Source organism: Vulpes lagopus, chromosome 8 (assembly GCF_018345385.1).
Source record: "Vulpes lagopus strain Blue_001 chromosome 8, ASM1834538v1, whole genome shotgun sequence".
Classification (NCBI taxonomy): Eukaryota; Metazoa; Chordata; class Mammalia; order Carnivora; family Canidae; genus Vulpes; species Vulpes lagopus.
This window is the reverse complement of record NC_054831.1, coordinates 126,408,685-126,429,917: the sequence shown is the minus strand read 5'-3', so window position 1 is coordinate 126,429,917 and position 21,233 is coordinate 126,408,685. Positions and strand designations below refer to the sequence as shown.

The 21,233-nt window shown below is 57.8% G+C and overlaps 1 protein-coding gene across 2 annotated transcripts in view; it reads right to left on the bottom strand.

The window, feature by feature from the left end:
- HSPG2 (heparan sulfate proteoglycan 2) overlaps window positions 1-21,233 on the bottom strand; it is a 98,362-nt gene that overhangs the window by 43,055 nt on the left and 34,074 nt on the right. The window contains exons 4-28 of one of the 2 annotated variants that reach the window (XM_041767581.1): window positions 15,446-15,555; window positions 15,292-15,350; window positions 14,858-15,018; window positions 13,169-13,297; window positions 12,654-12,914; window positions 12,421-12,540; window positions 10,581-10,712; window positions 10,282-10,426; window positions 10,038-10,189; window positions 9,799-9,945; window positions 6,773-6,936; window positions 6,120-6,299; window positions 5,824-6,020; window positions 5,581-5,728; window positions 4,746-4,873; window positions 3,974-4,060; window positions 3,823-3,881; window positions 3,577-3,644; window positions 2,367-2,528; window positions 2,082-2,258; window positions 1,730-1,909; window positions 1,494-1,612; window positions 740-851; window positions 452-565; window positions 241-368 (exon numbers count right to left, since the gene is read on the bottom strand). In XM_041767581.1, the coding sequence (XP_041623515.1) occupies window positions 241-368; window positions 452-565; window positions 740-851; window positions 1,494-1,612; window positions 1,730-1,909; window positions 2,082-2,258; window positions 2,367-2,528; window positions 3,577-3,644; window positions 3,823-3,881; window positions 3,974-4,060; window positions 4,746-4,873; window positions 5,581-5,728; window positions 5,824-6,020; window positions 6,120-6,299; window positions 6,773-6,936; window positions 9,799-9,945; window positions 10,038-10,189; window positions 10,282-10,426; window positions 10,581-10,712; window positions 12,421-12,540; window positions 12,654-12,914; window positions 13,169-13,297; window positions 14,858-15,018; window positions 15,292-15,350; window positions 15,446-15,555 (3,439 nt within the window). The remainder of the gene's footprint in view (window positions 1-240; window positions 369-451; window positions 566-739; window positions 852-1,493; window positions 1,613-1,729; window positions 1,910-2,081; window positions 2,259-2,366; window positions 2,529-3,576; window positions 3,645-3,822; window positions 3,882-3,973; window positions 4,061-4,745; window positions 4,874-5,580; window positions 5,729-5,823; window positions 6,021-6,119; window positions 6,300-6,772; window positions 6,937-9,798; window positions 9,946-10,037; window positions 10,190-10,281; window positions 10,427-10,580; window positions 10,713-12,420; window positions 12,541-12,653; window positions 12,915-13,168; window positions 13,298-14,857; window positions 15,019-15,291; window positions 15,351-15,445; window positions 15,556-21,233) is intronic. The other variant, XM_041767582.1, reaches the window with a different exon arrangement.

Here is a 21,233-nt window from a genome sequence, read left to right as displayed (position 1 = left end):
CTTCATTCAGCTCTCACAGGGGTGGCCAAGCTGGGGTGTATCATTATCTCCATTTCACAGATGAGGAAGTTGAGGCCCAGAGACGGAAGCATATCTCACACAAAGTGACACAGGCCCCTGGTGGTGGCGAGGCCAGGATTGTTAACCACTGCCTCTCAGAAGGGACTGGGACGAAGGGAGTCTGGAAGGGGGCAGGGGATATTTCAGTAAAGGGCAGATACAGGCAGGGGCTGGACGCACTGGCCACCAGCGGGGGCTCCATAGCATGGGCACGGCTGGCAGTCCTGCGGCGTCCCCCGCTGGGCATCCCCGTAGTATCCTGGCTGGCACTGCTCACACTGAGGGCCTTCCGTGTGGTGTTGGCAGCCCTGGAGGGGCAGAGCGTAGGTTGAGGCTGGGCCCCTGCAGGCCACAGATCCCTGAGGTCGGAAGGAAGGAGGGCAGGACTCACCTGGCAGGTACCTGTTTCAGGCTCACAGACCTCCGTGTGGCCATGGCAGCTGCAACGCTCACAGGTGCCCAGGTAGAGTCCGCTGGGCATGCGTGTATAGCCTGTGTCACAGTCCTGGGGGCAAGAAGGTGGCAGTAGGAGGACCCTCCTTGGCGGGCCCATTCAGGGCAGTGCCCACGGGGCTTGGGGCAGTGTGGGCCTGGGGATGACGGGAGAGCTAAAGGGGGAGGAGCCGGGAAGCACCAAGGAGGTGGCTGGCGCACAGGTGGGCAGGGCTGCAGGCCTCACCTGGCAGGATGGGCCACGGTACCCGGGTGGGCAGGTACACTGTTCCACTTCCAGCGCGGGGTCTTGGCCGGTGTCCTCAGGCACAGCCACGTCCATGCTGATACCAGAGACCCTGGGAATGACAAGACCCACTATGAACAAGCACACGTTCTGGGCCAGGCATCCCTGGAGCTCCACGTGTGATCATGTCGTTAATTCTCCCATCAGCCCTGCTGTGATATTGTGGGGCCCCGTCTGGCTCCCCAGCTGGGGGTCCATCCTCCAGCTGCTGTGAGGGCCGAGGTGAATGCCTTACACCTGCAACTTTCTCTCCGGGGACTGAGCTTTCCTTTCCTGGGCAGAACATACCACCCTGCTCACCCTGGGGGTGACAAGGACAGGGTGACCGAGCGTACAAAAGCCCCTTTGCTCTAAAGCAGCCGCCTGTGGGGTGAGGCTGAGGCTTGTCTTTATCTGAGACTGCTTCCTTGTCTGGCCGCTTCCCCTTCCTTCGTCCGTCTGTCCTTCCCTCCCCCTCCCTCCCACATTCTCACTGAGTGGTGTGCTGCCGCAATCCTCATCTCAGCTTTGCTTCTAGGGAGCCTGATCAAACAGAGGCCCCATGATTTTGATTTTACAGATGGGGAAAATGAGGCACCAAAGACCACACAGCCTGCATGTGGGAGAGCTGGCAGTCTGGCCACACCACATCGCACTGCTTAGACTGGAACCGCTGGCCCCAGCCCCTCTGTCCTCCCGCCCTGGCCCCAGACACCTGCTCTCGGCCGGCTGCTGGCTGAAGGACGCCTGGATCAGGAGGGTGTCGATGCCCGCCAGGGCCATCAGCAGGTGCTCCCGTGTGGCCGGCTGCCCATCAGGCCGTTGCCATGCTTGCTGCCAAGGAGAGGACACATGTGCTGTAAGCCCTGATGTCCTGAAATACTGACACCCCTGAGTGAGACAGGCAGGGCACCCGCCCCTCCCCAGCAAGGCTCCGGGAGTGTTGTTCACCTCCCGGAAGGGCACGGTGAAGGTGCTGGGCTGGCCGGGGCTGGGCTCCTGGGAAGTGTGATGCTCCAAGACGATGCCATTGCCCTGCAGTACAACCAGGGGCTGCCCGTGCAGGGGCGTGGAGCCAGGCTGGGGCCTCTGGGTCACTGTGAAGCGCAGCTCTCCTCCATAGGAGGTCACCTGGGACACAGGGTAGACATGCTCAGCTGAGGCCCCGCATCCAGCCATGCCCCTGCGCCAGCCACGTCTTCCACCTTTTCTCCGAAGGCACCGTAATACTCTTGCTTCCCGGCCTTTGCCTGTGCTGTGCCTGCTGCCCAGAATTCCTTTTCTCCCGCCAGCCCCTGCCCACCTTGTCCCCACGAAAGCGTGAGGGGAGGCTCCAGAAGTAGGGTCCGGTCAGGAGGCTGTGGAAGGAAGAGAAGACCAGCTCCCCAGGCAGGGGTGATGAGATGCCCTCGCTGGTGGTGTGGGTGCCTGCGGCGTTGGTCAGACTGAACTGCCCGGGCTCCTCAGAAGCCCCCTGCACCTGTGAGGGGGAGAGAGACCGGCACGGTGGCTGGGGGCTGGGACCGGCTCATGGTCCACCCTGGGGCTTGGGGATCCCAGTTGTCTCCCCTCCCACCCACGTGGGTACCTGGGCACGTCTCCAGGAGGAGCTGGTACACTGGCGACTGACGCCCATGCAGAAGCACTTGAGGCAGCCATCAGGGTTGCGGGTGCTCAGGTGGAAAGAGCCGGCGACACACTCATTGCACAGACGCCCCACCACGTTGTTCTGCAGGCACAGAGCTGGGAGCTGCAGGATGGCCCACGGGAGGGGCTGCCTGGAGCTTCCAGCTTAATCTGCCCACATTCTAGATGGGGACCCAAGGCCAGGAAAGCCACGGAAAGAGCACTTGTAAGCAGGGCTGCCACCATGGGAACAATTCCCAATTAATGGGAGCTTACGCAACCTATCTTTTTTCCCTTTTCTCTTTGGTTGGTGGGAGGCTCAGAGACACATGTAGACCTGAAATACAGTGGGACGCCTGGGTGGCTCAGTGGTTGTTGAGCATCTGCCTTTAGCTCATGACATGATTCTGGGGTCCTAGGATCGAGTCCCACATCGGGCTCCCTGCAGGAAGCCTGTATGTGTCTCTGCCTCTCTCTCTGTATCTCTTATGAATAAGTAAATAAATAAAATCTTAAAAAAAAAAAAAGATCTGAAGTACAGCAACTTGGTTAAAAGTTGCTGCTACTCTTTATGGAGTGTTTCACGCACTGTGCTGGCTACTGTTCATCCATCGTCTCATTAAAGTCTTCTCAGTACTTTGAGAAGTATATGACAGCTCCATGCTTCACATGAGAAAACGGAGGCCCAGGGATGGGAAATGATTTACACCAGGTCCCTCAGCTCACTAACCCACTTTGGGATTTAAGATGAGGAGTGCTTAACTCCAAAATCTGTCCAGTTCTGTTTTCCATTGACACTCTTAATGCAAATCATGTCCCGCCTCTGGGCCTCCGTTGCTCAACTGTAAATTGGGGCTGCTAATACCCATATGGTCACGTCAGTGTGAGAATATAAAAAGCAAAGGTACAACAATACAGATACAACAGTCACGCTAAGAATGACTGGCAAAGGATCCAGGACTTCAACCCAGGTTACCTGACTCCCCAGCTGAGGCTCCTTCCTGAGGGCAGGCCACCTCGGTGAGGGTAAGACAAGCCGGCCAGGCCCAGCAGCCTCTGGCTAGGCCACCACCCACCAGTCAAGGAGCCATGGAGAAGGTGGAGCCTCCTTCCTCCCTCTCTCAGCTGTGCCCGCTGGAGGCCCCTGGGTGGTGGAGGGAGGGCATGCATACCTTACACTGGCAGGCCTCCCCAGAGGTCCCCACACTGCCTCGCTCGTCACAACGCACAATCTCCTGGTCTGGAAGCACAAAGTGGGTGTTGGCAAGGCAGGTGGGAATGGGATGAACCCAGTCTGGCCAGACAGGTGGCAGGATGGGATGGCTCCCCAAGGAATGAGGGGCTGGGGCTGGTCTCCAGGACTGGGGCCCAGTGGGCAGCCCAGGGAAGTGGTGAGGGACGGTGGCTGTGATACTCACTGGTGGGTTTGCACTTCCCGCCTGGCTGGATGGGGTTGCCCTGGTATCCAGGGGCACAGCTGGTGGAGAGAGGGAAGGTCGTCAGCGGTGCTTCCATGTCCCCACCCTGGACAGCACCTGCTTCCCCCAGTCCCCGCTGGCTCTCCCTCACCTCTCACAGCGGCGGCCTGTGTAGCCTGGGGCACACGCATCACACGTGGCCTGGCCATCTGTGTCCAGGAAGCAGGTGTCTGAGAATCTGTGGGTATCAAGTGGCAGGACATGGGGCAGGGCTGCAATGAGGGGCCAGGCCAGGGCTTACATTCCCACCTTGGGAAATGACTGTTGCCTACATGGCACAGTTTGCCATGAGACATGATGCCGTTTCTTTGCTCACCTCTTCCTTTTTTTTTTAAGATTAAAAATTTTTTTAAAATTTTATTTATTCATTCATGAGAGACACACAGAGAGAGGCAGAGATATAGGCAGAGGGAGAAGCAGGCTCCCCGCAGGGAGTCCAATGCAGGACTCAATCCTGGAACCCTGGGATCACGCCCTGGGCCAAAGGCTGATGCTCAGCCGCTGAGCCACCCAGGTGTCCCAAGATTTTAAAAATTTTTAAGTAATCTCTCCAACCCAATACGGGGCTCGAACGTACAACCCTGAGATCAAGAGTTGCATGCTCTACTGACTGAGCCAGCCAGGCACCCCTGCTCACCTATTCTTGCTCTGCAGCCTCATAGCAACGCTAGAAAGACAGATGGGTCCATTGTATGGGGAGGGAAGCTGAGGCCCAGAGAGGTCAAGAGGCACAGGACAATTTAGTGACCAGGTTAGGATTTGAACCTGCGTCTCCCACCTCCCTGCCCAGAGTATACCCTAGCTGCTGTACGACCCACTCCCCCCAACCTCTCCCGCCTCCCCAACCCCGAGCTGGGTCTGACCTGCGGGAGGCATCAATGTATGGGCAAGGGCAGGGCCGGCAGGCAGTGGCTGTGGCCTTTGTGGCGTCCCCGAAGAAGCCAGCCTTGCATTTGTTGCACTGTGGCCCCTCTGTGTTGTGCTGGCAATTCTGGGGGGAAGGGGAAGGAGTGGTTCAGGTCCCACAGAGCAGTCCCTCTGCCCCCAGTGTAGAGCCACACTGGATTCTGAGGGTGGCCCTTTGAGGCTGGCCCAGCCTCCTCCATCATGCTGGAACTACTCCCTAGCTCTGCAGACAGGGGAGCATCCAGCTGCATCCGGATGGAGAATTCGTCACCTCACACGGGCAGCCTGTGCCACAGAAGGTTCTAAATGCCTGCCTTACACTGACCTAAGCCCGCCTCCCTCTTCTAACCTGTACCCATTGGCCATTTCAGCCCTCCAGAATCGGTTTCTTCCCACCCTATGCAGCTCTTGAGGAACTGAAGATAGTAGTTTGCCCTGCTGGAGCCTTGTCTTCTGTCAACTTCATGATCCCAGCACCCTCTACTATTCCTTAGAAAGAGATATGATTTCCAGGCTTCTTCCCCTTAGGGCCGCCTTGCAAAGGACCATCCTTAACACAGTACTCTCCAGGACTGTTCTGGCCAGGGTGGAAGAGAGCAGGACCTTCACCTCCCTTATCTGGATGCTCTATCTCTGTTAATGCATCCAGAGGTCATGATAGTTTATCCAGCAGCCATGACAGTCATTCTAGAGGCTCATGCTAAGCTTATGGGCACCAAGAGACTTCAGCCTGGGTTTCCCACCCTGTCTGTGCCCTCTACCCCAGTCCAAGTGCCAACTGGCACTACTCACCAGGCAGTGGCCATACACAGGGTCACAAGAGCTGGCGTGCCCATTACAGTTGCAGCCTGAGCAGGTGCCCAGGTAGGGCCCGCCAGGCACCCGGGTGAAATGGGCATCACAGCTCTCACAGGATAAGCCGGCATAGCCAATGGGGCATCTGTGGAGGCAGGATGAAGACAGTGGTTACAGGAACCGTGAGCCTTGCTGTTTCTCCCCTCACCTTGCTGGGGACCCTGTGGTTCCGTCAGGCACCTGCACTCCTCCACACTGTGGGCCCGGCCGTGGCTGGTGGCGTGGGTGACGGTGGTGTCCATGGCAATGTCGCTCAGGCCCACGCTGGCCATCTTGGCATTGTACACGGTTTGGATGAGCACGGCCTCCAGGCTCTGCAGCACCTGCAACATCTCAGCCCGCTGTACCGGCCGGCCAGACTCGTGGACCCAGTGCTCCTGGAGACGAACAGAGGTGTGCGGAGGCGTCACACCTTAGCACCTGCCCAGACCATAGCCCCTTCCCCCTACGGCCCAGAGAGCCCAGGCACCACCTACCTCAGAGAACTGAACCTGGCGCTGGTTCAGAGTGCCGGGCTGTGTGGGCACGTGCCCTCGGGAGAGAAGGCGAAACCCGGCGCCCACAAGAACCACATCCGGCCGCTGCACTGGCTCCAGCATGCCACGCGCCAGCTCATAGCGCACCTTGTAGCGCAGGAAGCCGCCGTAGGAATCCACCTGGCCGAGACAAGGCAGATCAGGGCAGGGAAGCTGGGGCACACCCCAAGCCTGCTCTGTGTCCACTTGGCCCTTCTCCGCCTTCCCTGTGTGCCTGGCACTCATGGCATGCCTGGCACAGGGCAGGGCCCAGGGAAGCAGAGCCAGTGGGACCTGGCTCTGCCTTTGGGGTACTCGGTCCAATGGGTAGTAGAATAAAAGGTGCGCAGGGAGGCCAGAGGAGGGGCACTGACCCCATCCCAGGTGTGGGGGAATGGTCCAGGAACCCTTCCTAAAGGCAGAGTCCACATTCCTTCTAACCTGAGGGTGGTGGCCAGGCATCCCGAATGAATGAGCCACTGCCCACCTTTCCCCCAGAGCTGAGTCTGTCCTGCTGCTTACCGGCTCCAGAGGGAGCGGAGCCCAGGGAGGTTCTGGGCATGTGAGGGGGGCTTGGCTCCTTCCCCACCCAGAGCAGCAGGCCGGTCGCTCACCTTATTGCCCAGGAACTGCTCAGGCAGAACCCAGAAAGAGTCATGCACCAGGAAGCGTCGAGACAGGTCGACCAGCTGGAACTCCTGCAGAGCAGGGTCGATCAGCAGCTGGGTGGAGGAGAGGGGTGGCATGCCGGGCTGTGCGGGCATCGTCACATTCACGCCTGCGGGCAGCAAGAGGGAGGGGTGAGCACCGCAGCACGAGTGGACCGTTGACACCCACCTTGAGAGGTGGTCATCCAGAAAGACAGGAAAGTTCTGGGAGAAATATGATTGATTAAATATTTTTTTTTGATTGATTAAATATTTTATTTATTTATTCATGAGGGACACACAGAGAGAGGCAGAGACACAGGCAGAGGGAGAAGCAGGCTCCCTGCAGGGACCCCGATGTGGGACTCAATCCCAGGCCTTTAGGATCACGCCCCAGGGCAAAGGCAGGCGCTAAACCACTGAGCCACCCAGAGATCCCAAGAAATCTGATTTAAAGAGAACTTTAGTGTCTCCCTCTCCGCCCCCCAAAAAAGCAGTGTTTTCCTTTCCTACGGTTTTGGAGCAGCATTTCCCAAAGCACACTCTGGGGAAAGTCAGTGCTGAAGAATGACAGCTGGGAACCATTTGGGAACCACAGAGTCAAAAGAAAGGTCAAGGGGATGCTTTGTAGCAGGACTTCTCAGAGCCTTTTGTTGGAGGACAGCTCCATGGACTGTCAGGGTTGGAATGGCCCTCAGAGGGCAGTAGAGAGCTGCCCAGGGCTCAAGAACAGAGGCCAAGTCCTGGTTCTACCACCCTTCAGCTGTGTGAGTCTGAACAAAGGCCTCGGTTTCTTTATCTGTAAAATGGAAGTAATACTGGCTTGCTTCAGTTTATTGCGAAGATAAAATGAGCAAATTGATATGAAGTGCTTCAAACAGAGTGTGACACAAAAGGAGTGTTCAAAAACAGCTGTCATGATGAGGGTCATCTAGCCCAACCGCCCCCACACCCCCATGAGTGTGCACATGTGCACTCACGCGTACACACACACACACACACACACACACACACAGAGGACTTCTCTCTACAGCATGCTTCCAGGTCTCTAGGGCAGCACTAACCATCCAAGAAAACGTTTGTGAGGATGGACATGTCCTATACTTGCCTCTCCAATACGGTAGCCACTAGCCATATGTGGCTACCGGGTGCTCAAAATGTGGCTAGTGCAGCTGAGAAAGTGAATTAATTAATTTTTAAAAAGATTTATTAATTAATTTATTTGAGAGAGGGAGGGAAAGCCCGTGTGCACGGTGGGGAGGGGCAGGGGGAGAGGGAGAGAGAGAATCCAAACAGACTCCCTGCTGGGCATGGGGCCCGACATGGGGTTCGATCTCACAACCCTAGATCATGACCTGAGCCAAAACCAAGAGTCAGACACGTAACCACTTAACCGACTGCGCCACCCAGGGGTGCAAGTTAATTAATTTTAATTTAAATACCCACGTGTTGCTAGTGACTGCCACACTGAAAAGCTCTAAGGGATGAGAGGCTCCTTACCTCCAAAGGCAGTCCCTTCCAACCCTGGACAGATTTGCCTCTTAGAAATTCCTTCCTTGTGCTAAGTCTACATCTGTGTGGTAACAGCTTCTCCCCTTCATCATAAATGTAAGCCCTGTAACCATGGAAGAGTCACACTCTCATCTGCAGGATGACCATACATAGCCCCCAAGCCTGGGTCACGCTCCCCCAGGCCTGCCCTCCTCCCTTCCTTCCAGGATGTTTTTGGGTCCCCTGTGTCCTAGTCACCAACCATGTCCAGGCCACCTGCTCAGCCTGGAATCCCTGCCTACCCTGACCCCTGATCGTTCTGACTCCGATTAGACAGGCCTGGGTTCCAGCTCTAAACAGCCTCTGCAGAGAAGCCCCACAGTCTCTCGGAGGGCCTCAGGGTCCTCCTCTTAAAGGAGTAAAACCAACCCCGACCCTACAAGGACCACCGGCTACACGATGGCTGTGTGTTGGGCCACAGTGCTGAGAGTTTACTATGGAGGCAGCTTGAGTCCCTTCCTTGCATCCTTTGTGATGCAGAAAGTGAGATGGGGTGCAGCTTGAAGAGAGGAGGGAAACAGGAGCTGGGACTCGAACCCAGATCGGTGTCATGCCTGGGCCCCTGCCCTTCTGCCTTTCAGAGCCAGAGAGAACGGAGGTTTGAGGAAAGAGGCCTAGAGAAGCGAAGAGTCCCATAGACGGTAACTGGTGTAGCTGGAGGTCAGCCCCAGGCTAAGAAGATGCCAGAGCCTGGCTCTGAGGACACGGGCACCTCTCAGTCTCTTCGGGATGAGGATAATGAGGATGATGGCAAGGACACCAGGGGATGTATACTGGGCACCTACCATGGGCTGAGCACTATTCTGAGTGTTAACCCTTAAAGTCCCTACAACAACATGGGACGTAGTTCTTCTTTTATCCACATTTCGTAGATGAGATAAAGGAGACACAAGAAAGTAACTTGACCAAAGGCACACAGGCAGTAAGGGAGCACTGGGATTTACACCAGGAATCTGACTCCAGAGGCACCTGGATGGCTCAGGGGTTGAGCATCTGCCTTCGGCTCAGGTCGTGATCCCGGGGTCCTGGGATCAAATCTTGCATCAGACTTCCCGCAGGGAGCCTGCTTCTCCCTCTGCCTGTGTCTCTGCCTCTCTGTGTCTCTCATGAATAAATAAGTAAAATCCTTAAAAAAAAAAAAAAAAAAAGGGAATCTGGCTCCAGAGCCCATCCTCTTTGTAACCCAAGCAGGCAGACATCAAGTCTGGATTTGGTTTTTCCTAAAATGTTTGTTTCCCCCTGAAATGCTGTTCCTACAGGGCTCAGCCTTTCTTCAGCAACCCTATGGCCATCCTTGAACCTGACCCCATCCACCCCACGCATACTGCTCTCCCTTATCTGTCCCCTCCCTGAGCCCACTGGAACCTGGTTACCACCCCCCAATGCCACCCCACACCCCCGCCCACCACGGCGCCTGCCCAACTGTCCACCCATCAACGCACCCTTGAAGTCATCGGGCTGGTCAAAGCGCAGCCGGATCTGGTCTCGGAAGCGGCGGCTGCTCTGGCACACGTTGGTGACCCCAAAGCAGAAGCAGGGCAGGCAGGAGGCGCTGTGCTCCAGGTAGAAGTGCCCATCGGGGCAGGGCCCTGCCGGGTGGCACAGGAGTGTGCAGCCGGTCACCAGCAGGCAGCCTTGGCTCCACCACCACGCCCAGGACCCATCTCTCCACCGGCCATACCTCGCTTTGGAATGAGCTCCAGGACACCGTCAGGAATGCCGAACACCATGCCCCGGGCATTCATGGCCTCACAGGTGTAGGCACCCTGGTCTGCCTCCTTCACGTCACGGATGGTCAGTGTGCCACGGCCCCCTTCGCTGGTCACTGTCACCCTGGAGAGCCCCGAGACAGAGGCGGGATCAGGTCGGGGCCACTGGCCCAGCGTCCCCCATACCCTAGGCCCTGCCCAGGCTTAGAACCATACCTGGGATGAGAGGGGATGTGGCCCCAGTTAAGCCTCCAGTTGATGATGGGGGTGGGGACGCCAATGGCCACACAGGTGAAGGTCACTGTCTGACCCCGGGAAACCTGGATGGACTCCTGGGGAGGGGTCACCACCTGGGGGGGCACTGGGGAAACCAGAGCAGGAGTGAGGGATGTGAAGGGCAAAAGGAAGAGGGGCAGATGAGGGGAGCAGGACTGAGACTCTGGACAGGGGTACTGGGACCCACCCCGGGCCCAGGGCCCACAGCTTGCAGCTCCCCAACGCCAGCCCCTACTCACTGCAGCCAAATTCATCACTGCGGTCGGGACAGTCGCTCTCCTCGTCACAGTGGAAGCTGGCCGGGATGCACGTGTTCGTGGAGACACAGCGGAACTGCGTGGGCCCGCACACATCCTCGGGGCGCTTGGCAGCTGGGGGACAGAGCCAGGCGGTGTGGGCAGCAGACACTGCCCTCCAGGAGGACCACCCAACTCCCAGGACACAGAGCTGCCCTGATGAGACCCACCCACTGTCGCCACAACACTGCCCACTGTCACTGCCGGCCACTGAATGGCTCATCACATTACCCTGTGCCTCTCACTCCACCTGCATTCCCTAAAACAGAGGTATACACATCATGGTCACCAAGGTCTACCTGCACTCGGCGCCCTCAGAAACACAAGACCTCTGTCAAAGGCACAGGCCAAGTGGCTGGTATCCCTAGACACCAGGTAATGCCTGGTGCAGTTCTCTCTACCAGGAAGGCCTTGCAAGGGGCCTGTGCCCCTCTGACTGGCCCAGGGGTGGCACCTGACCCAAGGCTACCACCAGTGGACCAGCCAGAGGTGGTCTGGCACCAGGGCTGGGCCCCAGCTGGGCATCTCTAGGAGATGACGACTGGCATTCTTCCTTGAGGAGATGGACTTTGAGACAGACACACGGACAAGGCCAGAGAAGGCCGAGCCTGAGGGGAGGCGACACACCCACAGGGAAGGAAGTGAGAGAGGCCAGGAGGCAGCCATCTATTGACCAGCTTGGGGCTTCTGGCCCAATACTCTATGAGTTCCCAAGGCCACTCAGCGTTCACATTCTCCGTCCTGCTCTGCCATCAATGACTTGGTCTCCTTTGCCTTTTCCCCAGCTGAGAACGGCTTTTCGACTAAAGCCCTAAATTACTCCTCTTCCCCAAGGGGATGTCTCATCAGGCAAGCTTAGCCAGAGGAAGGACAACCTAAAACCCTCGTCAGTTTGTGGCATGCTGTTGCTTCCCTCCAGCACCATACGGGACAGGGAAGGTGGAGGAAGGACTCGAGGACAGAAGGAAGGCCACCATGTACCCAGACATGGGACCCGGGATCACAGAGAAATAGTTTGAAGATCATCCTCAATCTCAGACTAATGATCCCCAGGGTTCCCCTATGGGACAGGACACTCGAGATGCTACGCAATAGGGTGTCTGGCTCTCCGGCCTCACCCATTTAACTGTCAGAATGTCCTTAACGCTGGCTGAATGGATGGATGCCAGCTGGGCGGATGGGCAACAATCAGACGGTTGGTCAGACAGATGGATAGGAGAAAGGAAGGATGTGGGGTGGACGGGTGGGCAGATGGAGGAAGAGCTGTGTGGACAGACAGCGGATGGACGGAGAGTTGGGTGAATGGATGGACGGACAGGTGAGCAATGGGTGACAGAATGGGGAGATGAGAAGAGCTGGGCAGATGCACGTGCAGAAACCCCAGAGCTAGCTCTACGTGAAGAAGCCCTACGCCCCCGGGGAGAGGCTCTGACTCCCCCATCCGCCAGGAGTCACTTCACTAGCGGACACAGTGGTATCAAGCCCTCTTGGCCACTTGTCTGACCTTTACTCAAGCGTAAATAACAAAGAGAATGTTATCAATGGTGACAAAGTACAGAAAAGAAAAAGGAGACATTAGCCACGGACAGTCTGGCCACACTGATTTCTGCAAAGTTTAGCTCAGAGCCAAGAGCCCTCACTGCTGGGGTGAGAGAGCGGGGGCGGGGGGGAGCCTTCTAGTCTGTCCCCAGGGCCTCTGAACTCAGCCAGGGAGTGCAGACAGTCCCAGGGGCAGGGCCAGGGCAGGGGGGCTGGGTCCGGGGGGCCCCCCCAGCTCACTCACGGCAGTCCACCTCGTCGGTGCGGTCCTCACAGTCAAAGTCCCCATCACAGTGCCACAGCTTGAGGGCGCAGTGCCCGTTTCCACAGGGGAACTCATTGGGCTCACAGGGTGGGGTGGGGCCTAGGGGACGAGGCCAGGTTCAGCCAGCGGTCCTCTGCCCACCCCCTGGACGGCACCCCTGCCCCCTGCCCCCCTCCACCCCTGGCCAGCACCCCTGCCCTGCCAGTCCTCACCACAGTCCAGCTCATCGCTGCCATCCTTACAGTCCTCCTGCCCATCACAGATGTAGTCTTTGGGGATGCAGTGTCCGCTGTGGCAGGTGGCCTCGTGAGGCCCACAGGGCAAAGGCCTGCTTGGACTGGGGAGCAGAAGCTGGGGAGTGGGGCTGCCTGGGAGCTGCCTTGTGGTGGTTGCCTCCGGCTGGGGCTCTACGGGTGGTGGTGGTGTCTCCACCAGGGCGGGGGGTATGGAGCTGAGCTCTGGGACCGGCTCCTCTGTGGACAGAGCCCCCCTGGTGTCAGCACAGGGTGGCAGTGTGTGGCTCCTCACCCCCCTGCTCTGCAGGCCCTCCCCGTCCCTCCCTGCCACACACGGTGCCCCCACCCTTCCCGTATCCCTGCCCACCTGCCTCAGAGCCCCCCCACCTCCACCAGACCCTCACGCTCCCGGTTGGCTTGGAGGCCTCATGCACCCTGGCCCTGCTTGGTGTTTGCAGGGCCACTTGTAGCCCTGGATGACAGCCCCTCACCACAGTTGAGCTCATCAGACATGTCCCTGCAGTCAGGCCTCCGGTCACAGCGATACTCCAGGGCCACGCACTCGTTGTGGCTGTGGCAGGCAAACTCAGCCTCGGTGCAGACTCTTGCGAACTGGGGCACTGTGGGAGTTGGAGGGGGTCAGAGGGGCAGGGGGCGGGGGGCGGACGGTGCGGGTGGTACGGGCACTGTGTGTGGCTGGGAGCAGGCTCTGGTGCCCCGTGTCTGGCTTTCCAGCAGATTTCAGCGAGGCAAAGAAGCACACAGTGGACACATCACAGCACACATGGGACATGTGGCGGTGGCCTCACCCATCCCTTCCGCAAACCCCACACACCGTTAACAAGCCACACGCATGCAACCACCACATCACACACGTGCAGGCCACAGCCTGGCCCAGTGAGGATGAGGGAAAAGCAGAAGGGGCGGCTCGGCTCGAGCTCTGCCCAGCCATCTTGCCCTCATCCTTCCTTCTCCTCCATCCACAAACTTGTCCAGGTACCTGGCTGGGCCTAGTTCTGGCTTACACTCTCACCTGGTGTCACTGCGGCCGCCACGGCGGCCGGAGGGGGCGGGGGTGTCTGTGCTGGAAAGGAAGGTGTGATCAGCACCGTCCCCCCTGGGACCTGGGAGCCAGGGGCTGCAGGGCCGAGCCAGGCCCATCCCACCATCCCTAGCCAGGAAGGCTCCCTAAAGGGTGGGGAGAAGAGAGCTGGGCCGCCAGCAATCTTCAGATCTGAGGCTGGGGAATGCCAAAAAGAACAAATGATCTTCAGGTGCATTTACTGGGTTTTTATGTGCAGAATGAGAGGTGATAACTTCACTGTTTTTTGTTTTGTTTTTGTTTTTTTTCTGATTGGGCTACACCATGGTAGGGAAAGAGTCTGCTCCGTTCTGGGTTCCCCCAAGTCAGGGACGGTGATGTGCTGGAGGTTTCCCAGAGGGAGAGACTGGGATGGAGTCGGGCCTGAGAAGTGGAGCCCGTGGGGGAGTGAACAGAGCCTGTCTGGTCTGGGAGTCAAAGCAGGAGACGGGGTGCCAGGCCTTCGTCTCTGATAGCTGTGTGACTGCAGGCCAGTTTCTTGACGTCTCTGAGCCTGAGTTTCTCATCTCATCTCATCACAGGTTCTGGCAGGACTGGCACAGACATGGCATTTGGTGTAAGTTCTGGCTTTTCCAGAACTGGAAAATTGTGTGAATTGGGACAAGCCACTTGTCCTTCCTGGGCCTCAGTCCACTCATCTCTGCAACGGGAAGAATATCTACTTCATAGGGATGATGAAGGCTGAATGGGAGGCTGGATATAAGGCCCCCGCTGAGTGCCTAGCATACGGTCAGCACTCAGTAAACATCTGTTGGTTATTATCAAATGTAAGAGTGTTTGGATCTGAAAGTATTAGATGCAGAAAGGAATTATTACCTATTGTCAGTGTATAGAGGTCCAGAGAGAAAGAACAGAAATTGTGTCTAATTTGGCTCATGTTAGAGGAAACAGATGACACTCAAACCAAGCCAGGACTGCATAGAGACCCATGGAGCAGACTCATGGAGTAGTGAGCTCCCCGTCCCTAGTGGTATACAGGCCCCAAGCCAGAAGAGCCCGTGGTGGGGATGGACACTGGAAGGGGACCCGTACGAGTCTGAGAACCGAGGAAGCACTCCAGGCCCCAGGATGGGCTCACCTGTGCCCAGGCGACGGAACTGGAATCCCTGGGGGGAGGTGATGTAGGAGGCCACGGAGCCGCTGGAAATGACTGTGTGCAGCACCTCCTGAATCTGAGCCCCGTCCGCGTTCCCCTCAGAGCCCACATCCAGCTCCACAAAGACCCAGCCGTCCAGCTCCCTAGGGATGGGGACGGGGCAGGGGAGCAGGGTGAGGTAGATGCCTGCAGCCTCGGCTCCTCCCTCCGTCCCCAGCCTGAAGCTCAGGCCTGATCTCCTCCTTCCCTGTTCCTGGAAAGCCTGGACCCAAGCGGGGCTGTTTAAAGTCTAATTGTCTTCCCAAATTCCTGAACTTCCACTCCATGTGTCCCTCTCTTACTTCCCCTCCTTGTCACCTCCCTCCACAGCACCCCCCACCCCTGTCCCTCACCGGCCCCCAGGGGACCCTTCTCACTTGATGAACACCACACTGACAACCTGGTCTCCGGGAATCTTCAAGTACTCCGACTCGAGCTGGAGAGCGACACAGCCCCGTCAGCCTCCAGATACCTTCACCTCACCCTAGTCCCGGGCCCCATGCTCGGGGATCCCGAGTCCCTTCACCTCACCGTGTCTACCACAGCCTCGGACACCTCCCGGAACTCTTCGGAGCCTGCATCCTCCAGCTGAGGACTGTAGTGGATGGAGCGAGTGAAGTTTACCAGGGCCCGGAAATAAACTGCAGAGAAGAGTGGGGTGTCACCGTGAGGGGTCCAGCCTGGTATGCGGTGGCTTCAGGCAGCTGGGCCAGTGGGTGGACATTCAGGGATGGTCTCTAGCGGCCTCTTGCCCAGGTTGACACCTGTGTGTCCACAGCCATGCCCAGCACTGCCCGTATGAGCACTTGTCGTGGCGGCCCTGGCAGACCTGCCCAGGATCAAAGCTGAGGCTCCCCACCCTTGAGTGAGGACCTTCAACCAACAGGGAAGTACCCTGAACCAGAAACTAAGCGATGATGCAGAAGAGACCCCCAGTGGCACGGAGGAAGCTGGACAAGAAAGGTTGGCTTCCAGAAGAGGCTGGCCTGCAATAGGGATCTTCCACAAATGACCGAGCCATGCCTCCCTCCTCTTCCCGGGCTGGTTCTAGTCATCCCTCAAGGCTCGGCTCAGCCATCACCTCCTCCGAGCAGACCACTTGAACTTCCCTCCTTCCTTAACCCTGCCTGGGCTAGAGACCCCTCCTCTGGATCCTCCAGCCCCTAGGCTTCTTCCCTCATCAGAGCACCTCCCACCCTGCACTGCATAGATCCTGCCTGGTTATACAGATTCTGGTGAAAACCATGGGTTCTGAGGTCAGCCACACCACAGGCACTGACCTCACCTCTCTGAGCTTCGGTTTTCTTCTCAGTTAAATGAGGATATTAATTACATTTATCACACTGGGCAGCTGCAGGGAACAAATGACACCGCGCCTGCATGCACCATCTCCCCGTGCACTTAGAGATGCGGCATCTGGCACAGAGCAAGAGCTAGAGAATCAGACGCTGGTGTCACCTTTCTCTTCTGCGAGACTGTAAACCCGATGAGAGCAACTCTGGTCCTCATTCACCCTACATCCCAGAGGTAGTGTAGTGCTTGGCCAGGTTGGTGTCTAATAAGTGACGGCTGAATGAATTCATACCAGATTGGTGTGAGCGTATACATAACCACTGATTCTATATAAGATGTTTTATACACATTAAATCTCATAAGGTTCATGAGTTAATATAGCAGTTATAAATTTGAGTCGATCTGAGCTGCAAACGAGTCATACACATACACATGCACGCACAAGCACGCACATACAGGGCTTAGAACCTGGGCTAAGAAGCTGGGCCTGGCATGGAGTGGATGCTGAATCAACGTGTATCCTATGCTTACGGAATACATAGACTAGTATGTACGTGTGCATGTCCATCCACATAGACACACACACAGTTTCTCGAGCACCTATAATATGCAAGATTTTTTATGCATTAAATCTTATTCAGGGCACCTGGGGGGCTCAGTGGTTGAGCGTCTGCCTTTGGCTCAGGTGGTGATTCCGGGGTCCTGGAATCGAGTCCCACATCAGGCTCCCTGCAGGGAGCCTGCTTCTCCCTCTGCTTGTTTCTCTGCCTCTCTCTGTGTTTCTCTCATGAATAAATAAATAAATAAAATCTTGAAAAATGAATTTAGGTGTAAATTATCAACGCCAAAGCAATGAGTTACAAATGTCTAAATATGTGTAAGTGCTTAGAACAGGGCCTGGCACATAGTAGGTGCCGTATAACATGAGCTTTCACTATATGAGAAGCAGTGTAGCTTAGCGGTTAAAAGCTTAGCTACTAGAGTAAAATCCCTACTTCTAGCCCCGTGACCTCATGCGAGGTACTCAACCTCCCTGAGCCTCGGTGTCAAATGGGGATAATAGCAGTGCCCACCCCAGAGGGTTCTCTTAAGGACTGAATAAGTTAAGAAATGTAAAGTACTTATAACAGGGCCAAGTGCATACTAGGGGCAGCCTGGGTTAGCTTTAGTGATCGTCTCTGGTCTTTACAACAAACCCGAGGGATGGATTTGGTTTTATTACCTCTCATCTGAGAGAGGCATTTATTATAACAAATCTTTAACAAGTCTATGTTTTGTTTTTTTTAAATATTTCATTCATTCATTCATGAGAGACACAGAGAGAGGGAGAGGCAGAGACACCAGCGGAGTGAGGAGCAGGCTCCATGCAGGGAGCCCAACACTGGACTCGATCCTGGGTCTCCAGGATCACGCCCTGGGCCGAAGGTGCCCCTAAACCGCTGAGCCACGCAGGCTGCCCTAACAAGTCTATGTTGAGGGCCTACTACATTCTAGGTGGTGTTCTCAGGGCAGAGAATATGGCAATGAACTGTCCCATTCCTGTCCCCACAGAGATCACTTTCTAGGGGGGAGCAAGGAAATAAATGAACGAAGAATACATGGACCAGGGGGAGAGAGTCAGGGCTGTGGGAGAGGCCTGCTGGGGTAGGGGTAGGTTGCTCTTCCCCAGGGTGGCCAGGGAAGGACTCTCCTCAAATGGGATCCTCAAAGGAAGAGAGTGAGCCATGGAGAAGCATCTGGAAAAAGAGCATCTTCTGGACAGAGGGAACAGCAGCTGCAAAGTCCCTGAGGCAGAAGCGGGCTCAGAGAGGTGACCAATGACAGGGTGAGGCTGGTAAAGCAGGGAGCGGTACCGGCTGGGCCGGACTACAAGGCCAGTCCCCCTTCCACTTCATTCTGGCAGGCCCGCAGGTGCACACGCCCCCGAGCAAGGACCCTCTCCCTCTGTGGCTTGGGCTAAGCAAGCCCTGGGGTGTCGGGATGAGGCAGGAGTGGACTCCTACATTGAGAGAGGGTGCTTGTGACGGCAGCGCTGCCTGGGCTGGAACACAGGGACAGTGCTGGGCTGGGCTCCTGGGTGCCGGGTAGGTGGGGCTCTGTGGGCTGGAGCGTGGAGACCGTGAGCTCGGCCACAGAGGCCCCTTGTGAGCAGGCACAGAGGCCCATTGAGAGTCCCCCACCCCAGCCCCTGGCCTCAGCCCCATGGCCCAGCGCGGGCGAGGAGGCCGGGCCTCTGCCCAGGAATGTGCCCGCTCCTGGGGGAGGGGGCTGGGGCTCCACAAAGCCCCTTTCTCCTAGGCCCTGGGAAGGGCTCGGACCCTGCAGCCTGACCCCACCCCGGCCTTCTCCCAGACCCAGGATAGGTCAGGGCGAGCACCCTCCCTCTTCTACCCTGAACTGTCTCCCTGCGGCCAGTGTCTGAGGCTTAGGGCAGAAGGTAAAGCCCTATCTATTCCAAGAACCAGCCCCTGGGGCGGAGGGTACTGCAAGTGAGTGAAGCTCCCCGGGGTGGGTGTGCTCTCTGGGTGCCTACCCTGGCCAGTCCTCTCCCTGCTGGCCTTCATCTTGACCCCATCCAGACAGCTCACTTGAAGCCAGAGGCTGGAGGGACAGGAGGCCGGAGCTGTCTGCGCCCAGGTGGGTGTGGGAAACACACACCTGACTCTGCCCAACCCTGGAGCAGAGCGGACCATCCCACCTACTCCCTGCTCAACGGAACTCCACCCCACACCCATGCCCCCCGAGCCCCAGCCCCAGGAGCCCCTGGGATCCTTGGGTGGGCCCAGCATCAGCCAGTCCTGAGGTGGGTACAAGTCACCTGCAGCCTCTAGGGCCTTGTTCCCTGAGGGATTGTTGCACTCATCCCTGAAGTGGGGGGACACCCAGGGTCCTGGCCCACTGTGCGTAGACTTGGATACCCAGATGGAGCCTGGCTGTGTCCTGGGCAGGGGCCGGCAGGGCCCCCAGACTCAAAAAGAAAGTGCCACGGAGCCTTGCGTGTGACAAAGTAGAGGCTGGGGAGAAAGGGGAGAGGGAGAAAGGACAGGCAGGGAGAGCGGGGAGAGGGAACTGGGAGGGAGACAGAGGGAGCCCCCCACCTAGGCCGCTTGGCCTCACTTACTGGGAGGAGACTCCTCACCAGCCACAGGACGGTAGCCCCGGGCCTGCAGGGTAGAGCCACAGAGAGAGTGGCCAGGAGGAACAGCAAGGCACGTAGAGGGTCCCCCAAGCAAGAGACACAGAGATTAGACAAAGGAGAGAGACCTGGACCAAGGCAGGGGAGGGGGAGGAGGGGAGCACGAGAGACCAGACAGGTATCAGAGCAGGCCAGGCAAGAGATGCAAAGAAATTGGGCGAAAGGGGGTGGGCAGGGGTCCCAGAGATGGAGAGTCAGGCCCAGGGGCTGTCCATCAGGTTGGGGTATCTGCACACAAATTGCAGGGTAGTGGGACTGGGCTGGGGTGGAGGCTGTAGGAGCCACAGCCCTGCCCGAGGGGAGGGTGGCACCGTCTCAGCGCCTGGACTCCAGGGTGTGGGCTGCATCTGCGTCAGGATGGCCCTTGCTGGCCAGCACAGAGAGGGCACAGCTATGGGGCAAGACTGAAGTGGGCACACCAACACTCCGGGTGCCTCCAGGCCTCAGCCTCGGCCCAGCTGCCTGGACCTGCCCCAAGGGCGGCAGGTCGGTGCCAGGGCCGGGCCTGGAAGGTCTGAGACTCCGTGTCTTCCCACGGATAGGCTCCACTCACAAGCACAGGCCTCTGCCCTGCCAGCAGGCCCTGCCCAGCTGCTGCTCCCCATTCCCCGCCCTCCCCTCCTCTGCCCCTCCTGCCCTCACAGCTGCATCTCACGGGGGAGGTGGGCTGGCAAAGACTCCTCAGAGAGGGCCGGCTGCCACGGTAGACAGCCTCAGAGGAAAGGCCATAGACATTTCCAAATGGACAGTATGGGCTGGACTAGGGCCTCAGCAGGAGGCAGCTCTCCCACCCTCCCCCTGCCCCGCCCCCGATCCTGCAGCCCTGGAAGGACCTCCGTGTGGAAAAGCTTCAGGCAGGACCTAAGCCCCAGAGGCTGGGAGGTCACAGTCAGGACCAGGACACCTGAGGGCAACCCTCCTGTCTGCACTTGCCCAGGCAGGACACTGCCCTCTGGCAGGTGGATGCCCCTGATGCATCAGTCAAAGGGGGGTGACTCCATCTCTGGGGAGGCGCAGGTCCACCACTGTGGGCAGCACCGGACACAGCGCGGATGCCCAGTGGCCCGCCTGAGCTGAGCTCCACCCTTGGCCCAGACCACAGAGTGCTCAGCGCTGGCTTCCAGAGAAGGCATATGGAGCTGCTGGGCTTTGTCACCAGTAGTTCACTCTCTACTGGGGTGGGAAGAAGCGGGGACTCTGAGTCCCAGCACTGGCCTGGCTGCTGCTCCAACGTGCAGAGTGCTGGCAGGGCAAGCAGCTGATGGAAGCCTGATTCTTTTCTCTCCACCAAGCACAGCTCCCTTCCCCAACCCAGGAACCCTTGGCTTTCCAGCAGGTGACCCAACCTAATGGCAGGGTCCTTTCTGGGTCCAGGGCGAGGCTACCTCCATCCCTTGCCAGCTCTGTTGGCCTGTGCCAATGTCCTAAGCTGAAGAGCACTTCTACCTGCCCACCCCTGCCTGGGGTCCCCAGCTCTGCATCCCCAAGAAGGGCTCTAGGGAAGGACTTTATATTGAGCTGCCCTGGGAGATGAGAATTTTGCTTTGAATGCTGAGGGTCTGGCTTCCAGTACCTATTACAACTGGGCATTTCCGGCCTGCTGCCCTATGCCTTGCCCCCGTGGCAAAGTCACAGAGCCCGGCCATCCCCTACCTTGCAGGGACCTGCCAACCAGGCCACAAGACTGTCACTCAGGGAGTATGAGACCACCTGCATGGCAGGTCTTTGAAGCCCTTGAGGCCCTCAGCCCTGGTGATGGGACCTCTGTGGGGGGAAGACCTCTGGGGCTTCTGCAGGGGTGAGGAGGGGGGCCTGTGCCCTCAGCAACTT